This window comes from Balaenoptera musculus, chromosome 4, assembly GCF_009873245.2.
Source record: "Balaenoptera musculus isolate JJ_BM4_2016_0621 chromosome 4, mBalMus1.pri.v3, whole genome shotgun sequence".
Classification (NCBI taxonomy): domain Eukaryota; kingdom Metazoa; phylum Chordata; class Mammalia; order Artiodactyla; family Balaenopteridae; genus Balaenoptera; species Balaenoptera musculus.
The window spans coordinates 43,806,030-43,822,766 of NC_045788.1; the positions used below are offsets into that span (position 1 = coordinate 43,806,030).

At 31.3% G+C, this 16,737-nt stretch overlaps 1 protein-coding gene across 1 annotated transcript in view; it reads right to left on the reverse strand.

Annotated features, from left to right (window-relative positions):
- SI (sucrase-isomaltase) overlaps window positions 1-16,737 on the reverse strand; it is a 98,121-nt gene that overhangs the window by 13,443 nt on the left and 67,941 nt on the right. Inside the window, exons 33-39 of the mRNA XM_036850835.1 lie at window positions 15,856-15,915; window positions 12,755-12,871; window positions 11,363-11,450; window positions 10,321-10,459; window positions 3,592-3,725; window positions 2,245-2,279; window positions 2,041-2,157 (exon numbers count right to left, since the gene is read on the reverse strand). Coding sequence (XP_036706730.1) covers window positions 2,041-2,157; window positions 2,245-2,279; window positions 3,592-3,725; window positions 10,321-10,459; window positions 11,363-11,450; window positions 12,755-12,871; window positions 15,856-15,915 — 690 coding nt within the window. The remainder of the gene's footprint in view (window positions 1-2,040; window positions 2,158-2,244; window positions 2,280-3,591; window positions 3,726-10,320; window positions 10,460-11,362; window positions 11,451-12,754; window positions 12,872-15,855; window positions 15,916-16,737) is intronic.

Sequence of the window (16,737 nt, forward strand, 5' to 3'; positions counted from 1 at the left end):
AGGAGGAAGAGGGGATCTAATTAATGTTGGATAAGAAAAAAGAACATGCCCATGTCTGCTCTGGAATATACTCTCCAGGTAAAAAGACTAAAATTGACACTGGAAAGATAAAAGCTTCTAAAAAATGTTATTGCACTTACTGGCTAAAAAAAATAATAAGGAGAGTGATTAGTATTTTATATTCTAATTTATACCAAGGGAAAAAACAAGGCTGCCACATAACTCCAGGGGGCAACACTTGAAAGGTTTTTTTGTTGTTATCAACAGGAGCAGAGCCCTTAAGAGTGGTATCATATCTATGAAGATTCCAACTTTTCTAGATTTAAGTAGTAAGAAAGTTTGAATGATGACCCATTGCTATCACCGGTACATGTAGTATTAGAATAGGCAAAACCTTGAAAGTGCAATGGTCCAAGAAATATTAAGCTATATATCAATATGATCCTACTGTTACTAGATTCAAAGTCAAGTTAGAAAAGGCAAAGATCATATCTGTTGCATACTGACTTTGTTGATGTTATTTCAGTTTTAACATGATAAAACACAAGCATTTAATTCTAAACCATACATTCCTAAATTCAGTTATATTACCTCATAATTAAACTTAAGTTAAGTTCTGTAGATTTTTATTCAGAAGTACTTCGTCAGTCTTTCCCTCTCCCATTTCATCTTCTCAAAAGCTCCAGCCACATTCACATCTTGGAGTCTTTCACTTGTTCCCCAGACCTGGAATTCTCCCCCATATATGTAAATTTGTTGCTTTCCTCAACTCAAGTCTCTGCTCTAATGCTAATGTCACTTCATCCAAGAGGACCAGCTTGAGCATCCCTTCTAAACCAGAACACCCACAGATCTCTATCATTTTAGCTTACTCTAGTTTTCACTCATATGATTTATTTGTGCTTGCTGTTTTATATATATATATGTATATGTGTATATATATATATACATATACATATATATATATGAAATTGTCTATTATCTGTTATCTCTATCTTTCCTGCATTATATAAAGCATTAGGGCAGGGATTTTGTAAATATTAAATAATAGATTTTCAGTGAATTCTTGTTGAATGAATCCCTGTTCAGGATTTTATTGATTCATGCCTCACTCTCCCAACAATACAGCTTTCTGAATTTCATTACTGACATAAAGTTTTCCTGCTAAAATATTCCTATCCCATCAAGTTGTCTCTATTGCCCAACTTCCAAATTTTTCCAAAATGTGGTCCCATACTGCCTTCTAACCTTGTATAGATTTTCATTTTTATTTTTCATTTTCTAATATAAATTCTCCCTTCTATTCTGACAAAAAATTTCCCAGGGTGACATGAAGAATTCAAAACTCATGTTGAGCTCTACCATTTGATTACTATGGCTGGAACCCATCCTTAAAAGACCAGCTCTGTCTACAATTCTTCCATGAGGTGCATTTTGATAACTTATCTTTCTTCTATACGTCTTCACTGAAAGTATCACAAAATTTAGCACTTACTTAGCTATTGCTTGCAATTGTTTATACTTTTTCATAATTTTTATTATTGTCTCCCCCTCACTCAAAAAGTTCTTCCAGTTTAGTATATAGTAAAGTAAATAGTGTCACCACTCAGAAATTAGTTTTCATGATTCCCTTTTCCTTTCTTTCTGTTTCTCAACTCATTTTTAAAACATTTGCTTTTTAAATCTGCCCATTCCGTGCATTGATTTTAAATGACTTTTCTAATTATTTAGTTTGAAATTGATTATTTTTTTTATCGTTCTGTCCAGGTTTGGAATAATTTCCAGAAGGAATTTTTTTTCAGGCTAATCCAAAATTATATAGAGCAGCAGTAAGTATGCCAGCTAACCAAGTCTTGAACCGCAAAGTATAAAGAAAACCCAAGTCAGAAACTTCTCAGAGTGATAGGCTCAGATGCCGTAAGTAAATGTAAAGAGATTCAAAACATTCCTCTGGAAATCAGCCAGGAAGGGTGAATTCTATTCAGAAACGTTTAAGGTTAGTGGGGCAAAGGAATGAGAGTAAATGCAGTAACTACATACTCTAGTAAATGCAGTGTTGTGATTTCTTGCATTTGGATAAAATGCTCCAAGTTGCATCCAGCGGGCACAGAGCTGATATTCCGAATTGTTGAAGAAACCACAGATATCTGCTCCAGTCTAAAATACAGTTATATTTAATTAATTTTAATAGTTTGTTTCTTAATATTAACAAGTGATGAAGAGAAAAGGAATAGAGATACTTACATATGACATTCCAAACAAACTAAATTCCATCATACCTAAAAAAGTGAGGAAAAAATTATAGAAGGCCACTATTTCATATATTTTGACATTTGTTTTTTTTTCTATTTATGAAGATGTTCTATTTCTAATACTGACCTCTAATTCAATGAAACATTTTTCAGATTATTGATATACTTTTCTATCATTTCTTCCCATGAAATTTATGTAGTTTTTACTTTATAATGTTAATGACATTTATAAAAATAAGACACTCTAATAATGCCTCCTTGACACTTTCAAGATGACACATTTAGATCACAAAACTGTTACGAACACATTATAGTATGAGAAGAAAGCGTTAGTGGCTCCATTTTTTTTTTTTTTTAATAAATTTATTTATTTATTTATTTTTTATTTATGGCTGCATTGGGTCTTCGTTGCTGCGTGCAGGCTTTCTCTAGTTACGGAGAGCAGGGGCTACTGTTCGTTGTGGTGCGTGGGCTTCTCATTGCAGTGGCTTATCTTGTTGCGGAGCACGGGCTCTAGGCACTAGGGCTTCAGTAGTCGTGGCTCGTGGGCTCTAGAGCGCAGGCTCAGTAGTTATGGAGCACAGGCTTAGTTGCTCCGTGTCATCTGGGATCTTCCCGGGCCAGGGCTCAAACCCGTGTCCCCTGCATTGGCAGGCGGATTCTTAACCACTGCACCACCAGGGAAGTCTTCCTTGGTTTTATTTTTAAAATAAAATGCTGTCTCTGTAATTATTTAACCATAGGTCTCATTATATGAAACAAATTGAATTATCCTTATTAGCTAAAAATCTCCTGAGGAATGATCATTTTAATAAAATAGAATGCATGTGAATTCCCAGCTCTTCTTTTAAAGGAATATTTCTAAACATTGATTGTTTTCCTTGAATCCTAATATAAATAGTAAAGAATTTTTATGTCTAGATATGAAACAGAAAAATATTCTCTTTAAAATAATATTTTATTTACTCTTTATCCAACTATTGTCAGAAAACTTACAAAATTTGGTTTGAGATGTTTCATACTTTAGCATCTATGAGTGATTCTTATTCCCTAGAATCTAGAATTTCTAAGCCTTTCTATTCTTAGCTCTATATGTTATCCTTCTCATCTCTTGCCCTTTCATAGAAGGAAACTGAGACCAAAAGGGATGAAATTATTTTCTCAAAATAAACTAGATCCTGCTTTCTGGCCCACTGCCTTTTCATTATGCTGTTTGTCATAAAATATGATGCCAAAAGCACATTTCAGAGAAGGACTTACAAAGTATATGAACTAGCAAAAGTGAATACCTAATAGAAAATTCAAAAGAATAATGATAAAGATGGTGACTCTCACATACCAATGATAGATTTGTCCAAATTGTCCCACTTTGCATAGTTGTCTCCAAGCCAGTGTCCTACCCATCTTCCAGCAGTAGGATATGTGGAACGAGAAATAACAATTCCTCTTTTGCCAGTTGCCTTCTGCAATGCACTAATATAGATGGAGAGGATCTATGAGTTTTTATATGAGGTATTTTCTTTGGATATTTCTACTTAGGACCACTTCATTAAAGAAAAAACTATCTGATTTATGATGTCTATGCTGTCTCTTATTACGACTAGCTCTTTATAAGTGAGTCTTTGCTCATTATACTATAAAATCCTTACAAGCATGAAGGACATCTTTTTTCCCTTCCAACATTTTCCAGAGTGACATGTCTAAGTGGCCCTTTATTTATTGGTTCAGTGAATACAAGTCAACTACTGATATTATCAAATCAACTAATTATATTGTGAGTTTTTGAATGAACACATTTTATTCTACTTAAAAGTGTTCTCTTAATAAAGATTTAGGCTCCATTAATTGCTCCAACCCTTCTTAGTTATAACTTGTCAACACTTAATCTTCATATTACTCTGCAGAGAATATTTGCTATAATACTCTCTGTTTTAGGGAGTATTCATATATATATATTAATTGGAAAGAAAATGTTTATTTTTATATTACTTAAAATAATTTGTATATGAACAAGGACTAGAGACCTATATCAGGAGGAAATATTTCAAATACTTAATTAGGCAGATTTGTAACCCACTACCATGTTATAAACTGTATCTAATCATTTCCTTGTTAAAGACGGACCACAGTAATTGTACTGATTTGTTTATACATAAATCTTCTTCAATGACACCTTGAGATTCTTGAGGTTAAGGACTGACTTAATCTTCTTCATATTCCTTACACCTAATACGTAAAATAGTATAATAGTAGCTTAAGAAATTTTTGAATTCATGAATATCTCAAAATTACAGGAAACTGAAAATATTTTAAACAGACATATGATGATATATTGAACCATCTGTTGATAATAGAAACAATATTGTATTTGATAACTTAAAATTTCCTACTTGTATGTCTCTCTTTAAAAAAAATCATATAGGAAAAACCATCTTCACTGCTTCATTTTTTATAACAAATATAAAGGATCTAGTCAATTGAGAATCAGTAATATATTTAACATATGTCACACATATTTGCAGACATTTAACAAGAAATGAATGTATATTTATATAGGGAATTGAAGAACTGATGATCAGTTTAGAAATCTTCATGGAAACATATCTTAAGTTTAGTTAATTTGCAAAGAAAATTCATTTTATTTAATTGATATAAAAATTATTTACAAGGATAGAGTTGTCCCAAATCTTTAATGTTTCCACATACAAGAAATACATATTCTTGAAGGTTCTTTTTTTCTGCCTTATGCCTTACTTTTGCAAAAAGTCTTTACTGAGGTTTTAAGTTAATAACCAAATATATGCCTTTTTAGATTTCTGATTGAGAAGAATTCTGCATAAAATATTTTCACAACAACTTTCTCTTAAGGGAAATCTAACCTCTTGCATTAGAAAAATCTCCTTTGTAACCCTTCACAGAATATTTCTTATTTGGGAAATCACTTGCCACCACTAAAACTATAATTTAAAATTACATAGCTATAAATATTTTGTAGATATTTCCATCATGTTCCAACTTTACAGATGGTTAATCACAATGAACTTAATTTAATTTTAAGAAACACTTTTCAACCATAATACAGTTTGTTCTCTGTTACAAGTTGATTTGGAAAATTTAGCTTATAAAAAGAATTTCAATGTTGTGTTACAGAAACATTTTTATTACATGTTTATAATTGTCTACATGAGCAGTTTTTGAAAAGTATTAGAAAAGTTATAAAAATACGTTATTGGGAAAAAAAGTCCTTCTAAAGGAAAACAATGATTTTTAGAAAACTGTACATGTAGATTACAAATGTGGGTTATGTGAAAGGAGAATATTGAATTGAAAAAAAAAATTAAATATTTTAAAGCCCTAACAATAAATAAATATCTTTATTTTTGTCATGGTTTCTAAAGATAATAATTTCAAAATTATTAAATTGACTATTGTTTTTAATTACTGATGAAATCAGTTGGTAAATATACCCCAAATACTGCTATCTCTGACTGGATGATATTAAATTATTTTAGAATACTGGCCAGTAATGCTCAAAGAAGAGAAAGTTACACAGGATTGTTTCTCTCAATGTTTATTTAAAAAATCTCTTTGAAAACTAAAGACATTTTTGAATTATATTTTTAGAAAGCAAAAAATTTAGTATTGTATATTTACTATCCATTAGAAATAGTAACTTGCCAGTTTCACAACTCAAAGAGACTCACCATTAGATCAGAAAATGTAATTTCAGTTTTAGTTTTAGAGTTGGATAACAAGTTTTTTGTAAGCTGAAATATTTCCTTTTTTTTTGAGTGTATAAGTAAAACTTAAATTTGAGATTTCTTTAGTTAGAAGAATGTGAAAGTCTAAACCATGGAAATGGTTTTATGGATTCAGATCTCAATTTTTTTTAAACATTGATACCAGCTATATCAATGTTCAACTCAGCCAGATTAATCAGAAAGTATATCTAAGAGACACGTATTCTGCATTTTTTCAAGTTACTAACAGTTAATTAAGAGACAGTTACAGCTATAACCAAGAAAACTTCCAGATTATATATGACCTGTATAGTGTTTGTTTTTTTTAATCTATACCGGTCTTATTTTTTGTTAAAAAAATTGCAAGAAGAGGTCACTTCCTATAGTACACAATTCTCCCAAAAAACAAGCCCCTCTTATTTTTCAGGTTAGATTTACTAAACATCGAAAAGCAACATAATTTTCCAAGTTGCTAAATAACCCAGTCTCTAGGAATATCTGAGAAAATAACTTATATTTATTAACATTTTTATTTCATTCTGAATTAAGATTACAAAAATCTTGGGCATTTACTTAAAAATTATATACTTAACACAACCTGAACTTCCAAAGGGAGTCAAAGATTTTGATTTTTCTATGTTCTCTCTAATGAAAAATATGTAGTACTCTCAAAAGTCATTCAAGGTATTGCTGAAGATGAAAGTATGGAATATATAGCTGTATAATCCTTGGATAATTATCTGGGATTTAAACACACAATTTGAAATTTTAAAAATATACTTCTCCCTACATCTGAAGCATAGGCTTTATTTCAGTACAATATTGAATTTTAAATAAGAAAAAGATCAATTGAAAACTGAAAACTTTTTGTATGGGATTTATACATGAAACTTCTTCATTTGCCACTGATCTCCAAGGTTTTTTTCTATGAAACTGTTTGCAGTCTTTCAAGGTGATTATTTACCTCCTGTTTCTGCATCCACTCATTCTGTTCTTTCCTTGTTTCAGTTGTTTGTTTCATGTTAAGTGAAGAGCACAATAACAAGAACTAGGTGAATGTCAAATGTGTGCCAATTTTGAAAACAGAAAATGAGTCACAGAAAGGAACAATAAAATGGTACAGTCTGAGTAACTTGAAGAAATAAATTACACTCTTAATCCTTTCAGTTTTCTCAAATGATAAAAAGTCTTTACTCTCTATTATTTGCTTAAATGTAATTTATTTATAGCATCCTTTTACATTTGTCAAGGTCTTTAAACGTATAATGACTATATTTAATCTCTAAAATATCTGGAGGAGAGTTCAACAATTTTTTTTCTCATATAACTGAAAAAAATAAATAGTAAGAAAGTATTTAAAAGATATAAAAAGTCTATAGCTATGCATAAATTGGGCTTTTTAACTCAACATTTAAAATTTATTAATCTGTTTAACTTAAACAACAAATGTGATTAAATTTTACTGAAAAATTTTATGGACAGGAGCAAAATTAACATTATTAAAGGGATGTTCTTTGGAAGATTGTACTGTATCTTCTTCATAATGTTATTTAAGAGTTAAAAATGGTTCTTAAACATTCTAAACACCTTTGTATATCAACTATTCAGAAATTTACCTACTTTTGCCTTGAATTTATTTATATAATTTTGATAGTTGTGGTGAGATAAAAATTGATTCACTTAAATTTACTAAACACCCTACAGTGTGTCAGGAACCATGCTAGATTCTGTAATGTGCTCCAGAAGTTCAATTTACTGCCCTCTATGAAAAAAATATTTTCTTCCAATTTTCCTTAAAGTACATACTTTCATCTCAAGATGTATAAGTTTTGCCTAAGAGTTCATCAGTCACTTCTCAATATTTTTGTTATGTTTAATATCTATAGCTTTATGGTAAAGTGAGGTTAGCTGAGGATAATTGTGCTCCAATATTATGTTCCAGTAGGGTTAATTGAAGAAGCATTTGTCCCAATAAAAAGACATTATTGAAGACCAGTTTGTTTGCTCTTTTTTTTTATATTACAAAATATTTATTATGAATTTTTTCAAGTTGACATTGTCAGTGTTTCTCCAAAGTAGTTTCTCTTTATACACAACTTTGAATTACTGCATAATAGCATTTAGAATCTTGAAGAGCCTCTATTTGGATGTTATTGTCAAACAACACAAAATTCTAGCACAAGACAAGGAAATTCATCCCCACCTCAGATCCTTATTTCCCAGGAACCAGCATTGTTTTATTTCCACTTAGCCAAATATATTTTAATTGATTATTATTCCTCTTTCCATGGAGATTTTAAATTCATTGGCATTGTCTAGTAACATACTGACACATTCATTAAATCCTAGAAGTGTGCCAACCATATCCTTGTCACAGATCGACAAAGAGCAAATCCATGATTCTTATCCACAGATCCCAATCGTAAAAGCTATAATGCACTTATTATGGTTTAGGTGGCCATAGATATCCTAGAAATAGCTTATGACAAATTTTATATACTTTCTTTGCCTTGGTGAAATGTAGTTTACTTCCTTTACTCCCTGGCATATTTCCTTTTATTCTTCAAGATCAGTTCAAATGATAACTTTTCTTTTGATGTCACTTCTATTTTCCTGATAGAGTTAGCTGAGCACTCTCCTTGTTTCTCATAACACTACTGTAGTATCTATCACATTACACAGGTTTTGTTTTTTTGTCAGTTTGTTTACTCTTTTTTTTTTTAACATCTTTTTTGGAGTAAAATTGCTTTACAATGTTGTGTTAGTTTCTGCTGTATAACAAAGTGAATCAGCTATATGCATACATATATCCCCATATCCCCTCCCTCTCGCGTCTCCCTCCCACCCTCCCTATCCCACCCCTTTAGGTGGACACAAAGCACCGAGCTGATCTCCCTGTGCTGTGCAGCTGCTTCCCACTAGTTATCTATTTTACATTTGGTAGTGCATATATGTCAATGCTACTCTCTCACTTTGTTCCAGCTTGCCCTTCCCCTTCCCTGTGTCCTCAAGTTCATTCTCTGCATCTTTATTCCTGTCCTGCTGACATTCCTTAGTCTTTCTGCATGTTCTTAGTGCCCCTACATTGGGATTTGGTCAGCAAATCTGTAGTCATTCATTCATGTAATAATATCTTAAATAATTCACATATTCTAGGTTGAAAAAGAGTTTGGTGCTAGATGTAAGATAAGCATGTTTCACTAAGTGAGGAAATATTACCCATACCCTTTACTCCAAAATGCTTTTCATTCTTTTACCAACTTCTGTCATATATTAGAGCCGTGGTTTTCAACCCTGGATACTCATTAGAACCACCTGGGGGATTTTTAAAAATTCAGATGCTTACGCTATAGTTCAGACTAATTAAATCAGCATTTATTAAAAAATCTTCAGTTTGAACTATACTTAAAATAGATAACCAACAAGGACCTGCTGTATAGCACAGGGAACTCTACTCAATATTCTGTAACAAGCTAAATGGGAAAAGAATTTGAAAAAGAATATATATATGTATACATATAACTGAATCACTTTGCTCTACACCTGAAACTAACACAACATTGTAAATCAAATATACTCCAATAGAAAAAAAAAAAAACTCCAGTTGATTATAGTGTGTAGTTAAGAACCAGTGATCTAGAGCTGCACTGTGTAATATAGTGACCACTAGCCATGTGGGGCTATTTAATTTACATTTATGAAATTTAAATAAAATTTAAAATTCTATTCCTGAGTCACACTAACCACATTGCTCAACAACCATATATGGCTAGTGGCTACCATACTGGACAACAGAGAATTATAGAACATTTCTATCATTGCAGAACATTTTATTGCACAGTGTTAATAAAGACTTGATACTCAAAGAATGGCCTGTATTCCATCATCATTAGCCGCATATAAGATTTTGTTTAATATGGATATTAAAGTTTGAGAAGCTTAAGGTCATTGACATATATTCTTATTTGTTAATAATGGATTTAAATAGCAGATTTAGCCAACCTTTCATGTTTTAATTAGTGACATCAAACTATATTATTTACTCAATTATTCATTAAAAATTATTCTTTGAGCACCGACTATTTGTTAGGCATTTTGCTACTATAAGCTGGGCGCATACTGGGGAACAAAATAAAATGGTTCAGGGTTCTTTTGGGAATTGGATAAAAATTTAAAACAAAGATACAGAGAGAGAGAGAGACAATTATTCTAAGTGCCATGAAGGACCAAGTAAGATAAGGTCAGCAGGGAAGGACTCAAAAGAGGTAACATTAAATCTAATATCTAAAAAATAAGAGTCAGAAATGATAATAATGAAGATTGCTTACTCATAAGTAGGTTTCGCTTGTGACCATCCATATAGATTGTGAACATCGTAATGCAAAACAGATGATCCATCACTAAGAATCTGCTCAGTTTCCATACACATAGTTCTGAAATGCAATCCATCAGTTCTTTTTGTGAGTTCTGGGGAGAATTAAAAAAAAATTAAAATGTTATAAAGTAACCTATATTGAAATATGTAAATTGTAACTATAAATTATTTTGGCAAAACATTAATCATTGTTTGAAAATATTATTGATTTTTAACCATTTGTGCACTTTGTTTATGCTAATTATAAATGAAAAAATGGTCTGCATTGTGATTGCAGTTACAGTTGTGACTGGAAAATATGTGCACAATTTTATTATATTCAATAATAAAAATGTCACTAATTAACATGAACTCATAAAAACCTGAAAAGTAAGTGTACTCCGAAAAGTCTACTATATTTTATGCATTTAGATGAGAAATACTGATTAAATAGATTTTTAAAAAATAATCCATTTGCTAACATAAAGCCCTGGCATATTTTCTCAGTTTCAGATGTAAATTTTCAGAGCTTTGCCATCACTTTAGATGTAACTGTTTATGCAGTTTACTGCCTACATAAGAGCATGAGGATGAATGCTGGAAGACTGTACTTTTCCCTCCTAGGTCAGGGACAACCAAAGAAGTGTTGTTAGCATTCTTTCACTTTTTTCCTAATAAAGAAAAACTTTAAAAAATCTTTATAAAAGATTTTAATTTTTTATCTTAAAGAATATTGAGAATTCTCAAATCTGGGAAGATTCTTAACAAAATCAAAGTAACAATTTCAAATTTAGAAATGTATTCATATAGATAAAACATGTTTCTTGAGTTTTCTTCTCGAAGTAATGTTAGATGATTTAGATGATATCGGTAATGGGTTGAGGTGTGGTCCAGTGTGTAGATGGGTAGTGAGAATTGGAAATGTGAATCCTGTTCTCTATGTCATAAGGTATATAAACCTGATTAATAAATAATAATAGCATGATAACATCCAAGGCACAGCAGCAATATTGTACCTGGGAAATAAGGTGGATAATTTAGCTCTGTATTTCTGCATTGATTAGTAGTTGTTCCATTTACAAAGCTTGATGGTTCATTCATATCCTTAAAAAGAGAAAGAAAAGTAAACAAAAAACAAATTTAGGGCATATCTTCTTAAAAGAACTAATTCAGAGACCCAGTAAATTAAAGTAGGATATTTGAATAATAGCACTTTACTATTCTAAAAAGCAAAAGTATAAGGCATCTCAACAATACTAAAGAATTTAGTTTAGCTCAGTCTCTCTTAACATTTTACAATTCACATCTCCTTTTGAAAACCACAAAATGTCCTATTTTTCTCTGTAGATAAAATCTATATAAAAGTGAATTGCTTTCTATGTTTCTAGACATTAAATTATAATAGTGTATATTCTCCCATGTCTTTCCCTCCACTTCTGCCCTGGAGCCTTGTATCAATTTTTTTGAAATAATGGTTTGTGGTTTTTAAAACCAGAAGCTAATAGTTTACAAATACAGAAAATTTCAAAAGTATCTCTATTGAGTACACATTTCAGAATTTTAGTAACCATATATAAACGGACCATCATATAAATATATAAATTAGTTGCCATTTAAAGGTGATTCCTCCATCATAAAAAGGTTATCTTTTCTGGATCAAGGTATAATTATTGGGATATATTTAATGGAATCCCTTACAGTACATAACTTTACACATAAAATAAACCTGTATTTCCCATTAATTAAAAGAAACTGTCTTTATACAACTTTACATCCTCAAGGCTTGTACATAACAGCACCCCTATAAGTTTCTTTAATTAAAAAAGTAAGTAAATTAATGCATACATGTTGAAAAATCAGCAGAGTAGAAATGTCACCTCCAAAAATCTAGATAAGTATTATGTAAATATCTCCTGTATTAAATATTTACTTGTGATAAAGTAAATTCTTTTTATGCTATCTCAAAATTATATTAAAAATCTTATTGCCAGCACTTTAAAGTTCAAATTAGGATATTATTTAGAAGATGATTTTGCTACATCTGTAAGAGTTTATGACTTCTTACACCAAAGACTGACAGTCGAGTGTGAGACTTATATCTATATTGAATGAAAATAAAATAAATATTTATAAGCATTTATAAATCATTATGTAAAGAGACTATTTTGGTCTCTTGGTCAAGTTGAAAATATTCAACTTTAATATTCAGGAAAAAGCAACTAAATACTTAAACTGAATTGTTAAAACTGCATTTTAGCAGTCTTTTGCATAAGAAAGTTCTATGGAAAAAATGAGTGAGCTAATTTCATAAAGAGTACTTTGTTAACATTATTAAAATCTAGTAAGAATTTTGCATAATCAATACACAATAAATAACTTAAAATATAAATTTCTTGAAGTTTACTTACAATCCACAAGCCATCAAACTTCATCTGGTTATTGTAGAAATCTATAATTTCCCTTGTCCACCACTCTGCTGTGGAGTTCCTGAAGAAATCTGGAAAAGCTACATGAGCTCTGGAAGCCTGTAAAAACAAAATTTAGACCCACATATAGAAAGTCATAAGAGAGACCAGTCAGTCAGACATTTAACTGTCAGATTCACAAGTGATAGTGAAGGCAGCCTGATCTCAACTTTAATGAATGTGTATGATTTTCCTCCAGCCACTCAAGCCTATGTGTGTCCTTAAATCTAAACTGAGTTTCTTATAGACAGCATATACAAAATTTACAAACTGTTAGCTAGACTAAGAAAAAAAGAGAAGATGAGAATTACAGCTGATGTCACAGAAATAGAAAGGATCGTAAGAGGCCATGATAAATAATTATACAACAGACTGGATAACCTAGAAGAAATGGACACATTTCTAGTTTCAGACAACCTAACAATATCTGATGAGTAGAGATGCAAACATCCTCAACCAAAATATTAGCAATCACATTCAACAGCACATTAAAAGGATCATACACCATGAATAAGTGGGATTTTTCCCTGTGAGGCAAGAATTATTTAACATACAAATATCAATCATTGTGATTCAGCACATCAACAGAATGAATGATAAAAATCACATGGTCATATCAATAAGCAATGCAGAAAATCTATTTGATAAAATTCAACATTCTTTCATGATAAAAACTCTCAACAAACTAGGAATAGAAAGAAATTACCTCAACATGATAAAGGCTCTATAATAAATGCCCACAGCTAATATCATAGTCATTTAGAAAAAAACTTTCAGAATTTTAGTTCATATCAGAAACAAGGCAAGGATGCTCACTCTTGCCACTTCTATTTAACATAGTCCTGGCAATCCTAGCCCAAATTACTAGAAATAAATAGGGGGAAAAAATGCATCCTAATCAGAAAGGAAAAAGTGAAAGTGTCCCTGTTTGTAGACGATGTAATCTTATATGCAGAAATCTCTAAAGAACACACACACACACACACACACACACACACACACACACACACACAACTATTAGAACTAATAAATACATTCAGGAAAGTTGGAGGATACAAAATCAACATGCAAAAATCAGTTACATCTCTATAGACTAAGAGCAACAAACAACAATAAAATACTTAGGAATAAACTTGACTAAGGAGATGAAAGATTTGTACACTGAAAACTACAAAACATTTCTGAAAGATACTGAAGAAGAAACAGAAAAATAGAAAGATAATCCATGCTCATGAACTGAAATAATTAATATTGTTAAAATGTCCATAGTATTGAAAGCAATCTGTAGATTCAATGAAACCCCTGTCAAAATCCCAATGGCATCTTTTACAGAAATATAAAAAACAATTCTACAATGTATTTGGAACCATGAAAGTCCTCGAATAGGCAAAATAATCTTGAGCAAGTAGAACAAAGCTGAAGGCATCACATTTCCTGATTTCAAAGTATATTCCAAAGCTACAGTAATTAAAAGTATGGTCTTGGCATAAAATAAACACATAGGCCAATGGCACAGAATAAAGAGCCCAGAAATCAATCCACACATGCATAGTCAACTGATCTTTGACAAGGGTGCCAAGAATATACAATGAGGAAAGTATAGTCTATTTAACGAATGGTGCTGGGAAAACTGGATATTCACATGTAGAAGAATGAAATCAGATCCTTATCTTACACCGTAGACAAAAATCAAACCACAATGGACTAAAGACCTAAATGTAACACCCGAAACTGCAAAACTTCTAGGAAAAAACATAAGGGAAAAGCTTCATGACAATGGTCTTGGCAAAGATTTTATGGATATGACACCAAAAGCACAGGCAAAAAAACAAAAAGAGACCAGTGAGACTACATCAAACTAAAAAGTTTTGCACAGAATAAGAAACAATCAACAAAGTGAAAAGGTAACCTACCACCCAATAGAGAAAACACTATAACCCACTTAGAAAATGGGCAAAGATTTGAATAGACATTTCTCTAAAGAACACGTACAAGTGGCCAACAGATAGATGAAAAGATGTTCAACATCACTAGTCATCAGGGAAATGCAAATCAAAAGCACAGTGAGATATCACCTCACACCTGTTGGGATGTCTACAACCAAAAAACAGGGAAAACAAGTGTTGGTGAAGATGTGGAGAAATTGGAAGCCTGTACACTCTTCATGGGAATGAAAAATGGTGCAGCCACTGAGAAAAACAGTATTAAAATTCTTCCAAAAATTAAAAATAGAACTACCATATGATCCAGCACTCCCATTTGGGGACATTTATCCAAAAAGACCTAAAATCAGGATCTCGAAGAGGTATCTAACTCCTATATTTATTGCTGCATTATTTACAAGAGTGAAGATATTGAAATAAATTAAATGTCCATTGATGGATGAATTGATAAAGAAAATGTGGTATATACAATGGAATTCTATTCAGTCTTTAAAAAGAAGGAGACTCTCCAATACAGGGCAACATGAATAAACCTTAAGGACACTATGCTGAGTAAAATCAGCCATTTATAGAAAGACAAATACTGCACAATTCCACTTATATGAGGTATCTAAAATAGTCAAACTCATAGAATCTGAGAGTTGAATGGTAGTTGCCAGGGGCTGGGGTTCCAGGGGTAATTGGGAGTTGCTATTCAGTAGTCATAAAGTGTCAATTACACAAGATGAATAAGTTCTAGTGATCTGCTGTACAACACTGTCCCTAGGGTGAAGGATGCTATATCTTAAACTTAAAATTTTAAGAGTAAGTGTCATGTTAAGCATTCTTACTACAAAAAAAAAAAAAATTAAATTAAAAAAAAAAGAATTGTTCCTTGGATTAAATACAATAAAATGTAAAATTCCTTCATAGAGTGACTGAAACATGTTGGTATTTAAAAAAATAAATAAACCTGATTTAATATGGTCTGATATAGAGAATTAGAAAATAAGCCATCACTTTTTTAAGGAAAGTATTCAAATTGAATTATTGGTCAAAGTCATCATTAAATCCCAGTGCTGAATTTCTTTCAGTTAAATAGTTAATCAATATGAAACTTACATTAACAGTTTCATCTATTAGACTTTCATCTTTTGTTACATTTGGCAAATCTGGCCAAACCTACAAAGAGAGAAGAAATGGGAAACCAGTTCAAAATAAATTCAGTGTGGTATGACTGTTGTAAACAAAGTGTAATAGAGTTTTAGAAGCATATTACAGACTCAAGATCCCGAGATCAGTAATTCCTTCAATTATTTTTTTTCAGTTTGTGTTCTGGTATATGTATCATTTGCAAACTATTCCCATTTTCCATATTAATCTCCTCTTTAGTAGGGCAAATAAGGAAAAGAATACCATCCTTTGTGATCGGTAGCGATTTTGAAAACAATGCATGTAACCAAAAGGTCTGGTCAAGAATTAATATGAAAAGTATATTCTAAATTTAATTTAATGTGGTATATTAAAACTCTTTCTACAATTACTCCAGGATTAAAATCTAAAAACAAAAAGTATATTTTTATATGAAAGGAATTGAAGATCTGAGTTGGATGATGCCATGCTGAGGCAAATATCCTCTTGGTTTTTGCAGTTAGTACTAAATCCTCCTCTGCCCCACATGCCTACTCCAGCCCCTGCCCCCCTTCCTACCAATGTTTTCTTCTACTGCAACCACAGACACAGAACAGAGCCCAAATACAATCAGGCCAAAAGCTCTGGGATTTGAATCTATGTTGTAGAAATTAGAAAGTCCCATATAAAAATGTAAATAATCCACAGAGTGGTAATTACATACAAGGAATTAGTTGCTGATAGAGAATAGTGCTTGAAAGGTAGAAATCTGAGAAAATGTATAGAATGAGAAAATATAAAATGAGGAGAAAGTAAGAAGAAAGAAAATCTCTTTCTATAGCCAGTAATGTATACCTGTAATGTTTCTTAAAA